General features: G+C 38.5%; 1 protein-coding gene across 5 annotated transcripts in view; it reads right to left on the bottom strand.

Annotated features, from left to right (window-relative positions):
* The window catches only part of TENM1 (teneurin transmembrane protein 1), a 1,334,622-nt gene that overhangs the window by 106,328 nt on the left and 1,211,674 nt on the right, over nucleotides 1-16,620 (bottom strand). For all 5 annotated transcript variants that reach the window (XM_081042768.1, XM_081042771.1, XM_081042770.1 and 2 more), the window contains one exon: nucleotides 15,553-15,707. In XM_081042768.1, coding sequence (XP_080898894.1) covers nucleotides 15,553-15,707 — 155 coding nt within the window. The remainder of the gene's footprint in view (nucleotides 1-15,552; nucleotides 15,708-16,620) is intronic.

Genomic DNA, 16,620 nt, shown 5'->3' with positions numbered 1-16,620 from the left:
TATTCCATTGCATGTATATACCAGCTTTTCTTTATCCTGGTATAAGTTTTAATGTTATCTCACGCATTAGTTAGTGCTCACTGTAGAAGTAGTTGATTCAGTTGGCTAAACTAACCATGACAAAACAGGACAAAGTAAATGGTTGGCACAAGGGCTACAAAATAACTTTTTTGGTTTCATATTACTAACCCCTGGGCCTTGGTAATCTGCCATTTGTGCCATTCTCCACTCCCTGATCTTCTCTTATCCCTTTCTCACCTTTCCTTTACTCCCATCAAGCTGTGCCTCCGGCCCTCTGGTATTGCTGGCCCCTGATAGAAGTGTTTACAGATATTTCAGATAACTTGCTTTTATCTTCCGTGTCTTGCTGTTTACCTGGAACTCTCTCCTGCATTCTACCACATATCCCTCTGTCTAAATTATCTGGTGTATGGCCACAGACCTTTTCTTTGATTTGACAGTGGGAAAGTTTCGGGAGTCATTGAAGCATTAGGAGGGAGCGCTGGGGGTGGAAGTGGTGAGATTTCCATCTCTAGTGGCAAGAAGTTTTAAAATAAACTTTCTACCCACCCGCTTCCAACCCCCAGGAGATCCCTTTAGTCAAGCAAACTTATTATAATTCAGATTTTCTTGATTCCCTATAGTGCCTTACAAAATTCAGAAGTCTGTCCCTGCAGGGAATTTCACTTACAATGGCCTCCATTCGAAAGATCTAATTTTATTCTTTCAGTGTGCACATGGGAAAGTGATGGAAGTGCACAAAGAAAGGCAAGTAACCCCTGAAGAACTTGAGTTTCCGTATTATCCGGATCACTCAGGGTGATGGAGGACATTCTGTAGACATGAAAGGGTTGGCACAGTAGAGAGGAAGAGACAATGAGAGACACTAGTCAAGAGTTTTAAGAAGGGGAAAAGAAAGTACCTCTTTTGTTCTAAAACTACAGTTTCTTTTCTTTTATTCTCCTTTGATTGCTATAACTTTTTGTGCCTGGATGTTATTGTATATATTTTTTCAAAACAACAGAAAATGCTAAATCCACTTGTATTAAGTTGAATTGACATGTAGATTTTGAAGAGGAGGCTTTATATTTCCCCTTCTATCCATTTGTGATTAGTTATATGAAGCTTGCCAAATATTCTAAGGACAATAGATAATGGCTTTTTCATTTATGCAGAGAGTGGAAAACAACCAGGGAAGGCAGAGGTCTGCTTCTTGGGGCAGGTGGTATAATGCTGATGAATGAAAGAGAAAAGTTTTGTTTTCTCTGTTTAAGGAGAATGACCACAAAGAACACTGATTCAAAGTTACCAAAGTCTCAGATACATGAAGCGACTGCAAAACAGCAGCTAACTACTTTAAACTATATTCAAGTTAAGTGGCCAGGGAAAATTACCTCTTAGAGAGAACTTGCAAATGGGTTTTCAGAGCAAATTTTTGTGACTATTGAGAAACAGTGAGCAGTACAGATTTGAGATGATTAAATATGGCTGTGACTTCAAGAAGAATCAGAAGATGTGCCCCACAAACTGCATCAGCCGGGAATCTGATTCAGAAAAGATCCTTGAATTATGATATTAGACAATTGTTTCTCAGTTCTTAGATGAGGAAGTGGTGCTTATAGACACTGTGACTAGAAATACATTATGTCAAAGAATTCTTATTTCCTTTTAAACAGAGTTAGCAACCTGGGGAGGTTTCTCATGATACCTCTATTGGTAAGTTGGGGAAAACATCAGTGAGGATAGACGCTTTGAAACTTGTTTTGACTATGGCTTTTAATAATATATATTTTACACCATTATCCAGGATATGCAATTGAAATAAAAATTTAATAAAATAAAGGCGTCATCAAAATGGTGGCGTGAGGTGAGCCTCTGTAAAGCTCCCCTGGAATTTACAACTAATCCAAAAACAGTAACTCCACAAAGGACTCCCTGCATAGCAGACAGGCAAGATGAAGAGGCCAACTACTGAATTCACCTCCAGGTGGGAGAATCACACAAGCGGAAGAGGAAGGAAGGGAGAAGTGCGGAGATGGAGCCACAAGGGTGCAGGACACAGACCTAGCTGAGGGCTCCGAGCTCGCTACATCCCGGAACTACTGCAGCTGTGGGAGAGGGAAGAACTCGGACTGCTAGGCCCCCGTTTATGGCCCACAGGGCTGAGGAGGCAGCATATAATACGGCTGAAACCAACACTCACGGCAGAGATCTCAGAGAAAAGATTGAGGGAAGAAGGCTGAAAATGGTGGTTTAAGTCCTCACTGCTGAGCAGAGAACAGAAGGCTTAGGAACTGAGACTAGCTGCCCTCCCAACCCTCCCAGAGCTCACCCTGTCCCCACCTGCCAGTGCTAGAAGCGGAACAGTAGCAGTGTCACATCAAAAAAACAGAATATTGGCTGAGAACTGTGGAGCGCAGACACAGATTCTCAGCCCAACTAGTTCTGGCAAAGGGGAGGGAGCTGTGGAAGCAGGACCGGATGTGGTGGTGGTCTCCAACATTGTTCTGGGCCACCTGATACAACTCACACTGCCCCTGGCCCCGCCTAGCTGGGCGGATCCCTGCAGGAGTAAACAGAACTGCTGAAACATAAGGGCTCTGAATCTGGTGCAGGAAGAGCTTTGCAACTTCCAAAAGCTCTCCGCATGCCCACATAGGACTGTGCCATGTGATCCAGGCGAACTATTAACAAAGGAGAAGCCCGTCTCCCAGGGAATCCCCCCATTGTGTGAGAAGCTGGAATAGTGCTGAGAAAACATAGCACTACTGTGTCAGAGAGCAAAAAAAGGCTGCAGTCGGAGAGAAAATAAAACATTCTAACAACAAGTACTGGAAAACAAAAGAAACTCCGCTTCCTATCAACCTGTTGCAAAAGCCACTCCTGTAGATGTTTAGGAAGGGAAATAATAAATCAGTAATTGCCATGAATAACCGAGGCAACAAGAAAGCTCAGAAAGAAAGTGAAAAGTCTCCAGAAAAGGAACTTAAAGATATGGAAATATGTGACTTAAATGACAGAGAATTCAAGATTGAAGTTCAGAAAAAAACTGAACGAGATGCAAGAAAACAAAGAAAGGCAGTTTAATGAACTCAGAAACACAATCAAAGAACAGCATGAGCATTTTACGAAAGAGATTGAAATTTTAAAAAAGAACCAAATAGAATTTCTGGAGATTAAGAACTCAATAGAAGACATTAAGAATGAAATAACCAGCTTAGGTAGTAGAGTTGACCAGATGGAGGAAAGGATCAGTGACATAGAAGATAGAAAACTGGAAATTACATGGATGGAAGTAGAAAAAGACATGAAACTTAAAAGAAATGAAAGAACTGTACAAGAACTTTCTGAAACATTCAGAAAGAGCAATATAAGTATAATGGGCATACCAGAAAGAGAAGAAAGAGAGAAGGGAACAGAGAGTATGTATATTCAAACAAATAGTCGATGAGAACTTTCCTAACTTGTGGAAAAAACTGGATCCTCGAATCCAAGAAGCACATAGAAGACCTAATTATTTCAACCCCAACAGGCCTTCTCCAAGGCACATTATATTGTAGATGTCAAAAATCAACGACAAAGAAAGAATCCTCAAAGCAGCCAGGGAAAAGAAGACGGTAACCTACAAAAGAAAGCCCATTAGATTATCATCAGATTTCTCAGCAGAAATTCTACAAACCAGGAGGGAGTGGAACCAAATATTCAAACTATTGAAAGAGAGAAATTATGAACAAGAATAATATACGCAGCAAAGATATCCATAGATATGAAGGAGGAATAAAGACCTTTGTAGACATACAGAAGCTGAGGGAATTTTCTAATACACGACTTGCACTACAAGAAACACTAAAAGAGGCAATTCGAACACCATCAACAGCCGCAATTTGTGGCAACCGTAACATAAAGAGGGGGAGAGTAAAGGCCTCAACCGGAATATGGCAATGGAGAAAGTAAGTGTGCTGAAGAAAATGGAATACTCTAAGTATCAAACTTTCTTTTACATAAACTTAAGGGTAACTTCTGAAAAAAAAATCCAAACTGAAACACATACTGTAATAAAAGAAGAAACAGAGGCAAACATCATAGAATACCACCACAGAGAAATAATAGACAACAACAAAAAGGCAAAGAAACAATGGAGATACAGCCTTACCAGAAAACTAAAGATAGAATGACAGGAAATCCTCACATATCTATAATCACCCTAAATGTAAATGGCCTGATCTCACCAATAAAAAGGCACAGAGTAGCAGACTGGATCAAAAAAACTAAACACAACCATAACTGTCTACAAGAGACACATCTCAGCTATAAGGACAAGCACAGACTCAAAGTGAAAGGGTGGAAATTGACACTCCAAGCAAATGCTACCCAGAGAAAATCAGGTATAGCCATAATGATATCATATGAAACAGACTTCAGGGCAAAAATGATAACAAGAGACAAAGATTGGCATTTCATAATGGTAAAGGGGACTATACAACAAGAGGAAATAACAGTCATCAATATTTATGCCCCCAGTCAGGGAGCACCGAAATATACCAAGCAACTACTAACGGAACTAAAGGGAGAAATTGATCAAAACACAATTATACTAGGGGACTTAACTACGTCATTGAAAGCTATGGATAGATCATCCAAACAGAAAATAAATAGCAAAATAGCAGCCCTAAATGACACGCTAGATGAAATGGACATAATTAACATAGATAGAGCACTTCATCCTAAAACATCAGACTATATATTCTTTTCGAATGTACATGGAACATTCTCAAGGATAGACCGTATATTGAGACATAAAATCAGCCTTAGCAAATTCAAGAAGTTTGAAATCATACCAAGCAAATTCTTTGATGACAAGGCTTTGAAACTGAATATCAACTGCAAAACAAAGCAGGAAAAACCACAAATACATGGAGATTAAACAACATACTTTTAAAGAACGACTGAGTCAAAAAAAAATTAGAGGAGAGATCAAAAGATACATAGAAACAAATGACAATGAAAACACATCTTACGAAAATTTTTGTGATGCAGTGAAAGCAGTTTTAAGAGGGAAATTTATATCATTACAGGCCTATCTCAAGAAACAAGAAAATCCCAAATAAATAACCTGATGTTACACCTTAAAGAACTAGAAAAAGAAGAACAAGTGAAACCCAGGTTAGCAGAAGAAAGGAAATAACAAAAATCAGAGAAGAACTAAATGAAATAGAGAAAAAAAAGACAATAGAAAAAAATTAATGTGACAAAGAGCTGGTTCTTTGAAAAGATTAACAAAATTGACAAACCCTTGTCTAGACTCACTAAGATTAGAAGAGAGAAGACACTAATTAACAAAATCAGAAATGAAGAATGGGAAGTTATCACGGACACAACACAAAATACAAAGGATCATCCATGAATACTATGAAGGACTATATGCCACCAAATTCAATCACCTAGAAGAAATGGACAAGCTCTTAGAAACATATAGCCTTCCAAGGCTGAACCATGAAGAACTGGAAAATCTAAACAGACCGATCACGAGTAACGAAATTGAATCAGTCATCCAAAACCTTCCCCAAAGCAAAAGTCCAGGACCAGATGGCTTCACTAGTGAATTCTACGATACCTTCAAAGAGGATCTAAAACCAATCCTGCTCAAACTCTTCCAAAACATTGAAGGAGAGACAGTACTCCCTAACTCATTTTATGAGACCAACATAACCCTGATACCGAAACCTGGTAAGGACAACACAAAAAAGAAGAAAACTACAGATTCATATCTCTGATGAATACAGATGCAAAAATCTTAAACAAAATTCTAGCAAATCGAATACAACAATGCATTAAAAAGATTATTCATCACGACCAAGTGGGGTTCATCCCCGGGGCACAAGGATGGTTCAACATTTGCAAATCCATCAATGTGATACATCACATAAACAAAATAAAGGACAAAAACCATTTGATTATATCAATTGATGCAGAAAATGCATTTGACAAGATACAACATCCATTTATGATTAAAACAGTTAATAAAATAGGTATAGAAGGAACCTATTTTAACGTAATAAAGGCCATGTATGAGAAGCCCTCAGCTAATCTCATAATTAATGGTGAAAAACTGAAGCCCTTTGCTCTATGTCCAGGAACATGACAGAGCTTTCCCCTATCACCTCTGCTTTTTAACATAGTTTTAGAAGTCCTTTCCAGAGCAATCAGGCAAGAGAAAGAAATAAAAGGTATCCAAATTGGGAATGAAGAAGTTAAATTATCACTCTTTGCCGATGACATGATGCTATATATAGAAAACCCTAAAGACTCCACCAAAAAGCCTTTAGAAACAATCAACGACTACAGTAAAGTTGCTGGCTACATAATCAACGTACAAAAGTCCATTGCGTTCTTATATACTAACAATGAAATCTCAGAAAAAGAAATACAAAAAACAATTCATTTTGCAATTGCAGCAAAAAGAATAAAGTATTTAGGGATAAACTTAACCAAGGATGTGAAGGACCTATATGCTGAAAACTATAAGATATTTTTGAAAGAAATTGAACAAGACACATAGAAATGGAAAGACATTCCGTGCTCACGGATTGGAAGTATCAACATAGTTAAAATGGCCATATTACCCAAAGCAATATACAGATTTAATGCTATCCCATCAAAATCCCAATGGCATTTTTTAAAGAAATAGAACAAAAAAATCATCAGATTTGTTTGGAACCACAAAATACCCGGAATAGCCAAAGCAATATTAAGAAAAAGAACAAACTGGAGGTATCACACTCCCTGAATTTAACTTGTACTACAGACCTACAATAATCAAAACAGCACGATATTGGCAGAAAAATAGACACATAGACCAATGGAATAGAATTGAGAACCCAGAAATAAAACCACATAAATATGGACAGATAGTTTTTGACAAAGAAGCTAAAAACACACAATGGTGGCAAGACAACCTCTTCAATAAATGGTGCTGGGAGAATTGGATAGCCACGTGCAAAAGGATAAAACTGGACTGCTATCTGTCACTATGTACCAAAATTAATTCAAAATGGATCAAAGACTTAAGCATAAGACTTGACAGTATAAACTGCATAGAAGAAAACACAGGTACAAAACTTATGGACCTTGGGTTCAAAGAGCATTTTTGAATTTGACTCCAAAGGCACGGGAAGTAATAGCTAAAATAAACGAATGGGACTATGTGAAACTTAAACGCTTCTGCACAGCAAAAGCAACCATCGACAAAATAAAGAGGCAACCAACTGAATGGGAGAAGATTTTTGCAAACAGTGCCTATGATAAGGGACTAATATCCAAAATATACAAGGAACTCATGAAACTCAACAACAAAAATATAAACAACCCAATTGAAAAATGGGCAGAGGACATGAAGAGACATTTCTCCAAAGAGGACATACAAATGGCAAATAGACATATGAAAAAATGCTCAACATCACTAATCATCAGAGAAATGCAAATGAAAACCACAATGAGATATCACCTCACGCCAGTCAGAATGGCTATCATCAACAAGACAAATAGTAACAAGTGTTGGAGAGGCTGTGGAGAAAAAGGAACCCTCATCCACTGTTGGTGGAAATGCAGACTGGTGCAGCCGTTATGGAAGGCAGTGTTGAGGTTTTTCAAATATTACGAATAGAATTAGTATATGACCCAGCAATCCCTCTCCTGGGTATCTACCCCAAAAATCTGAAAACATTTATACATAAAGACACGTGTGCTCCAGTGTTCATTGCAGCTTTGTTTACACAACCAAAATGTCCTTCGATAGATGAATGGATAAATAAGTTGTGGTATATATACACAATGGAATACTATTCGGCGGTAAGACAAGATGATATAGGAACATTTGTGACAACATGGATGGATCTTGAAAGTATGATGCTAAGTGAAATAAGTCATACAGAAAAAGCAGAGAACCATATGATTTCACTGATATGTGGTAGATAAACCAGAAATAACAAGAGAACAAGACAAACAAATGAGAAACAAAAACTCAGAAAAACAGACAATAGTTTAGTCGTTACCAGATGGTAAGGGGGGTGGTGGGTGGGAGATGAGGGTAAGGATGATGTAATATATGGTAATGGAAGGAGAACTGACTTTGGGTGGTAAACACACAATGGGATTTATAGCTGATGTCATACAGAATTGTACACCTGAAATCTATGTAATTTCACTAACAATTGTCACCCCAATAAATTAAAAAAAAACACAAAAAACCTTCCAAAATTTAATGAAATAATGCCTACTTACTTACCCTTACTACACAGGATACCCTCTGAACTTTTAGTTTTATTATTTTAAAAGGTGGTCATAAGCCATCATGTTGATTTCCTGATCCAAATAACACATAGATGATAGTTCAAACACATGGGTTCATAATCTAACAGATAACTAGTCCCATAGTGCTATGATTTCATATTGGTCTATTTATCCATCAATTTTATCATGGATAAAGACATAGACAGTATTAATCAATCCATAGGTGACACAAGGGTGGGATGTACAGTGAAGCTATTGGATAATAGCAGAAGTCTATAAAGATGTAGACTGAATGCAATAAGATGGTATTGAATACACACTAATGTAAGATACTGCACTGTGAAGCAAATAACGAACTGTGCAAGTACAAGATAAAGAGATAGGGACAGAGACAGATGAAGTTTTAATCCTCTGTAATCACATGATATGTCAAAAATGTCCAAAAATGCAATTCAACTTCAGCTGTTGTTTCTTAATCTGTGCTCTTTATTTCCTTAGCATTTTGCAAAAGTGCCTTTGGTGTCACCATGCAAACTACCATTGAGTGGGATGGAGCCTGAATAAGGAAGGTTCTGGGATGCTATTTGTTTGAATCTGCTGTTTACATCTGTTTTACAAATGGGGTCTTATTTTGTTTGAAGTAAATGTTCTTTGGAAAAAATCCTTTTGAAAACCACCAGGAAAAATTAACATAGACACAGAATATAGAAAGAGGGTTGTGATAGTCCCCATTCTACCTCTGAGTTAGAGCACATCTGGATTATTTTATTCATTTCTAAAAACCTCACTTTCAAAGAGATAGATAAATGGGAACGTGTTCAGAGAAGAGTGAGGAGAATGGTGAAGGAACTCAAAACAATGCCAAGTGAGGTGCTATTAAATGAATTAGGGATGTGACTTAGAAAGCCTGAGAGAGTTGTTCACATATATTGATAGGGCTGTCGTGTGGAAGAGGTAATTTGATAATAGTAGTTTGCTGAAAAACATGTGGACTTTGGCATCAGGTTGACCAGGTTCAAATTTCAACTCTGCCACTTATCAATTGTGTGACCTAGGTCAAATTACTCAACTCCTCTGAATCTTGTTTTTCATGTTTATTAAAAATAGTGAAAGAATACTTACCTTGAAGAATTGTCATGAGGATTAAATAAGATAATACATATGAAAGTACCAGTATAGTGCTGGTTCACTAATACATTTATTTCATAGAAAACAGATTAAATTCATAAAAATCGGCCTGAAGAGCTGCAGTAAGACTAGACGGTAAAAGTTAAAGGAAGACGAAACAGTTAAAGGGAACCCAGAAGAGCTTTCCATTCATCAGAGACATGCATTCAAAGATGCAATGAGCTGTCTGGGGGCTCTGGTGTGTTCCTTGTCACAAGAGGCATTTAAGGTGAGTTTGGGCTGTTACTACCTGAGGAGAATATTCTGGACGGAAGTCCAGCATCAAATGACTGGGGAGAGGAGTAGGATTTCCAGTAGACTAGCTCAATAGATTAAAAGCATGGGGGCAAAGCTTGCTCCTCCAAAGAATCAATTATTGCCCTTTCATAACTATGGATGAAGCCTCTCTCTACCTGTTAGGTGCTTTTGAGAACCACCGGGGAGTACACAGATGACCCAATAAGCATTTGTGGAGAACTGGTTATGAAGCAGATACTCTCGAAAAATTCCTCAAAGTGTGTATTTTAGGGACAGTGGGTCAACAGGATTACCTGTCTATATACAAGGTCCATGTTGCTGTGTATCTGCTGTTGGGCTGATTTAGGGGAGCGTATTAGGCTGGATCCAAGGAGTAAATTAACTCTCACATTTGCTATCATACCAAGAGACTTGCTCTAATTCCCAATTTCATTCTAGTTAGGCATGAGATGGAAGTGAGTTGCCAGAGCAAGATGATTCAAAAGCAGCAATGGAAATAAAGAGTCCAATCTCTTCACAATCAACTCATCTCTTGAAGTGAAAGGCCTGTTTGTTTATGGCAGTGTTTACAAAGGGCAGTTATGCTTCAGAGTTTATACTAAGAGTTCAGTTTCACATTTGAGTAAACTAAAAAAAAAGATATTGAACAAATCAAATTTCATTTCTTGAGATGAAATTGTCAAAGCAAATTTCATTTCTTGAGATGATTAGATTTTATTAAACTGTTTCCTAAGTGCCACTGAACACACATTCTGTGAATAAACGGTATTATTTCTCAACCAAATGACATTTGTCACCCACTAAATACAATGATATTTGGTCATCTCCAATTGTTGTTGAAAATAAAGAAGTTGGAAAAATGTACATAGGGGTCAGAAAACTTGTTCTCGAATCTTGGCTGTATCACTTAATAAGTCTATGGTCATAGTACAACATGTAATCCTTCTGACTACCAGTTTTCTCCTCTGTAGATGGGGGTAATTATACCTACTTCTCCAGAGTGTTTGGGTTGTGGAGATAAAATGTGAATAATATACTTAGCATAGTTCCTGGCACATAGTAAGCTCTCAATAAGTGGTAGCAGTTATTTAAATTACTGTAGGGAGAACAGGACTTGTAGGACTTGCTGAAGATTAGGGCAGGCTATTGAATATTGAGTCTTCTTCAGGCTGAGGTCTGCCTCAGAAAAGTGCAGAAGACAAAAGCAAGTAAGAGATAAAGGACTGTTGTCTGAATTACTTCCCGGCTTCTAAAAGTACTGTGCTACCATGAACGGGCCTTCCTTTGCTGGGGATATTTTGGTTTTGAAATGCAGGGAAAATAACAAAGAGCTTTAGGAGCTGGGTTATATTTCTGTAGAGAAACCTTCATGGAGTTGGAAGGGACTGAATCCAGAGAGGCCTGTATTTCAAGCATTCATAGATTATTGCCAGCCAACATTTGCTTTAAAAGTTTCAAAAGGTGGGAACTCTATAAGATCTTTTGATAATGTATCATACTGCCACATAGTTTTAGAATCAGTTAGCTGTTCACAAGGTTTGATTCCAAGTCTCATGCTGTAGCACAGGCCTCCAGTTTCTCTTCTGTCTGTCCCTGTCAGCAGAATCTCTGTGTTCTCATTTAGACATTTGTCTCCACCCTCACCCATTAATGTATTTTGATTTACTGATACATGAAACTGAGCACAATATAAGCTCAGCTGGATCACTATAAGTACTATGATAAACAACTGGGACTTCGTTTTTGGAAGGTTTTATGAAGCTCCCTACTCAGTTTCCCTCTAGCTGAAGACAGCCCATGTTCTTAAGTACAGTCATGGGAAACATGGGTCCCAAATCGGCCACAGTTGTCTAAACAGACAGGGGAAACTAGCCATGGAAGCTGAGCATCTGGGAAGCTGCACCACACACTAGCCTCCTCCTGGTAGACACTGCCCACTCACCCATATGATTTCGGTCAGTGTTCTCCAGCTTTTGTACCTGTGCCTTACATGGGTACCGATTTGCTTCAATGCCAAAGCTTTCCCTTCCCAGTCAAACATCTCAAAAGAGTGATTTATTTTCACCTTCTCTATTTCTTCACCTCCCACTTTACCACTGCAATCTGACTCCAATTAATTACTGCTCTACCAAAGGCACTCTTATCAGTCATGAATACTGTCAAACCAAATGGCTTCTTAGAAAAAACATCTTATTGTATGTGACCTCTAAGCAGTATTTGAGAGTAACCATCCCATTCCTTTTGAAAACCTTGTTTCCTTTGGCTTTTTTGACCACACAGATTTCTGGTTTCCCTCCTACCTGTCAGGTCTCATCTGCTCAGTCTCTTCCGTGGGCTTCCAGTCCTTAGCCTTCTTTTGAATATTGGTATTCCTAGGAGTTGGGCCTTAAATTTTTTTCTTTTTTTCCTGCTATGTAGCTTCCCTGGAAAAATCTCATCCACTCCTCTATTTGCCATTACCAGGTATAAAATGATAATCCCATATCTAATCTCCATTTCAGGCCTCTAGCGTTAGACCTATATCAAATTGCCTCACAGATATATTTCTCGGATGTACATCAGCACCTCAAATTCAACATGCCCCAAACGGAATGCATATCCAACCCTCACCCAAATGTGCTTCTCTTCCTCTTATATCCTTCTAACCACCACATACATATACATAGTTCCTTAATTCCAAAATTAAGTCAGTCATCAGTCAACAAGCTCTTTGATTTCTAGCTCCAATACTTCACCACTCTGTCTAGCTTTCTTAATCCATACTGCTGATACTTTAGGTTTGGCCATTATCATTGTTTGCCTATGAACCACATAAAGCTGAGCAGCTTCATGGTCATCACAGAGTTGTATCCCAAAGATATATCATCTGAACATCCCAAACAAAAAAACAAAACAAAACAAACAAAAACTAACAACATTGGAAAGTAATTTGTACAGAAGTCTCTTGAAAAGGTGTTAATCATGTATATATTGATATGTTTTGTCCCCATCATACCTATATTACTTCAACTGCCTCTTAAGTGATCTCCCTGCTTCTAACAGTTTCCTTCCACTTGATTCTCTATACTATAGTTAGAATGATCTTTGAAAAATGCATTTCCATGCTTAATACTATTATTATTGGCTCCCTATTGTCTACTGGCTAAAACTGAAATACTACATACTTATAAAGTCCTTCACCATGTGGTCCCCACTTAGTTCTCTAGCTTCATCTTTCAGCACTTCTCCATATTACTTATACCTTAATGTCCTTTCAGTACGGGTATATATGTTAACTCTGCCTGCTGAGTGTTTACTATGCATGTCCAAAGAACATGGAGTCTATCTTGGGAGACTAGTTGGATATACAGCTGGGTAGAAGAAAACAGATTACATATTAAACATGGTGATACTAACTTTCAATAAGGGAATGAGACAACAGTGAGGACTAGAACCACCAGGGAAAGTTGCCACGGAAGAGGTGAGGTGTGAGGAGGGTGAGGAATAGGATTTGGACCAGCAGAGGTAATTTGGACTGAGGGAATGGAGCCATACAAAACAAGCCCCTAATAAAAGTAGAGGGTTATAATCTGGACACTGAGGTAGATATCAATATGGACTCGTTCTCTGTCAGCTGTGAGGACAAATTCTAGTTACTCTTTAGAGTGCTTTAAGCACAGAGCAGGACATGATGGACAATAGCAGAGATAGCTGCCAAATAATTTGGACATGAAGCCTGCTTTCTATCCCAGTCTGCCCTGCTGGCTTCTAACACCCATCCTCCCACCTTATCTTATTCCCCTCCCTCCCCAAAAAACTACTGTTTTTCTAAAGCTTAAGTTGTGTAAGGAAAAGGGAGGGGGCATCAGGGAAACTGAGGCTTGGAATGAAATGTCATAGGAAAAATGTGATTCTGTCTCCTGGTGACTAGGGCCCCTTTTTAATAGGCTGCACTCTAAATCCTGAAAGGGATGAGGTAGCTTTCATGGTGGCAGTTATGATTTGGAAAGTGTCATGTGACAAAGAACCCTTCTCATAGTGATGAGGATCATATGTTTGCTCTATTTAGACAAAGAATTCTCTTTTCAGCATAACTTTTCCACACAGAAACAGATAAGTTGCTTAAAGTTGACTGATTGCAATTCTGAGTGTCCTACTATAAGTTAAAAGTATCCTACAAGTGAATCATATATGTGCATCTTCTCTCCTTTGTCCCCCTCATCCATATAAACACATTCACACTTTTCCTTACTGCCATGAATAATGCCCCTTTTCCTTGCCTTCTACTGGATTTTGCATCATAGAAGGTTAGACTGCTCTAGGACTTGATAGTCTGATCCACTCAAATATCTCTTAAGAATGGTTCATTCATTTTGACAGTTTTTCAGGCCTTCAAATTACCATCTTATTTTTGCGGTTGACTATTTTCTGAGTTTACTGGGGGTGATGCAGGGGCACATAGAGAAGAAGAAATCCCCCAACAGGCACATTTTTAGTGTTTTATAGAGATCTGTATGCATGGGGGATGGTGATGGGGGTGGGGTGTATTAGATCTAATGACTAAAGAAAAGTTTTTTGGGTGACGTGTTCACTTTCCTTTCCTTGTTATCCAAGGTTTTAGGTAGTATGAAGAATGAAGCAACAGCAATTTTCTAACTGTGGAGGACATCGCTGGCTGTCTGCCCAACAGCAATCCTTCATTCCTTGATAACAGAACCCTGATTTTGGTTAAAGAATCAGGTAGCAATATGCTCAGGGAAGGTGATGCAGTTCCAGAGGGTCTGAATCTGTTTTGGAGTTCTCATTTCTCCTTTGCCAGTGACTGGTGAAGGCAAGGGCATGTGACTTGATTTTGCCCAATGTGGCACAAGATGGAAATATGCTGGTATCTTTGCCTACTTCTGGTCATCTCACTCTGAGATAATGAAACCTAATTGTTCAAGCCACTTTTAGATAAGTGTTTTATTACTTGCTGACAAAACCATCCTCTCTGATATACCAACCAATCTTAAAACTCTCAATTTCTACTCTAATTTATTTGAAAAGATTATGTAGTAATCTCCTTTATCAAAGTAACAGGTACATGGAATACTAGAGCTTAAAAGTCCCTCTGAGGATTGTCTAGTCTATTTCCCACATTCTACATAGCAACCTCTTGTGTCTGCGGACTAAGAAAGACATTCACAGGGTGGGGGGACTATGCTGTATGCAATAGAGTCTCTCTACATGTCTAATCCTGATTTTGTAGTATTGTGGTAAAATCAGAATTTTGGACTCAGGTGAGAGCTACACTGAATTTTACCTTTCATTCTCACTGGCAAAAACTTTCCTAAATATATGTAAAATAGATCTCAGAGGGAACTTTGCTTTTACTCAAGAAAACTTCCAAATGTCCTCAAAATAGCTATTTATGGACCCACGAATAACAAGTCTTGTTCAAATATTCATTTAAAAAGATTTCTAAAAAGATTTCTAAAGACTTCAGTAGTCAGTACTTTTCCAAAAGTGAGTTACTGTATTAGTTACAGTACAATACAATAATGTGACTTATTGTATTTATTATTTAAAAATAATAAAATTATATATCTTGGAAAATATTTAATAAATAAAATTGGTCTTACCCTCTAATTGATTCAAATTTGAGAGACTTAAATTCAACATTCCATCTATCATTACTCCCATCCTTACTCCTGCTTTTCTGAGGAGGCAAAAAGTAACTTACATAAAGAGAAACTTCTGTTGTCTGGTGTTATAACAGATACCTCAGGCTTCCTATCTACCTAATTTCTATATGAGAAAATTGTTATTCATTTCCATGATGCCAAATGGTGATAAAGCTTGAAAACCAGTGGTGCCTACCTGAGTGATGTCCATTCCTGAGTCACAGCTCAGTGGCTGTGTGGACGTCAGACCATTTGAGCCAATTACAGTGGTGATCACAGCATTCCCATCAATCCTCCGAATCATAGTTCCATCCACAAAGTAAACGAATCCATGTCTATCAACTGTGATGCCTGTTGGCAAAGAGCAAATGAACATTAGGAGGCAGGTGGGCCACATTTGCACCAATATCAGGAATTTGAAAGAAGCCATAGAAATGGAAAAACATTTAAAAAGTATATGGATTCAATTTTGCTCAGCATAGACAGGAGAGTAATGGGATAGTTCTGTTTGGGCACACATTCACTTCTTTGTGTATTGAAAAGAAATGACAAAATGTAACATGTGAAGACAAAGCCAGGTCTAATAATTTTGTGTTGTCCAATTTTACATTTCCACCCCCTTGATACTTGCTAACTTCAACAAACAGAAAAAAAATCCTCTTTAAGATAAATAGGAAAAGACAAGGGAGGCAGTATGCATTACATTTCTTTTAGGGTGCAGATGCATAAGCCATTTGTTTATTTCCATAGTTGAATTAGAAATACCTGAGAGAAGACCCAATCAAAATGGCGGCTTGAGGTGAGCCTCTGTAAAGCTCCCCTGGAATTTACAACTAATTGAACAACTATAACTCCACAAAAGACTCCGTGCACAGCAGACAGGCAAGATGAAGAGGCACACTACTGAATTCACCTAAAGGTGGACAAATCGTGCAAACAGGGGAGGAAGAAAGGGAGAAGTGCAGAGACGGAGCCACGTGGGCACAGGACACAGATCTAGCTCAGTGCTCCAAGCTCGCTGCATCCCAGAACTACTACAGCTGCGGGAGACGGAAGCATCGGACTGTGAGGGCTCCGATTATGGCCCACAGAGCTGAGGGGGGCAGGATATAACACGGCTGAACCCAATGCTCATGGCAGAGACCTCAGAGAAAAGACTGATGGAAGAAGGCTGAAACAGGTGGTTTAAGCCCTCACTGCCGAGCAGAGAACAGAAGCCTTAGGAACTGAGACTAACCGCACCTCCATACCCTCCCAGAGCTCA

The sequence above is a fragment of the Rhinolophus hipposideros genome (assembly GCF_964194185.1).
Source record: "Rhinolophus hipposideros genome assembly, chromosome: X".
Lineage (NCBI taxonomy): Eukaryota > Metazoa > Chordata > Mammalia > Chiroptera > Rhinolophidae > Rhinolophus > Rhinolophus hipposideros.
This window is presented reverse-complemented; position numbering and strand designations above follow the sequence as displayed.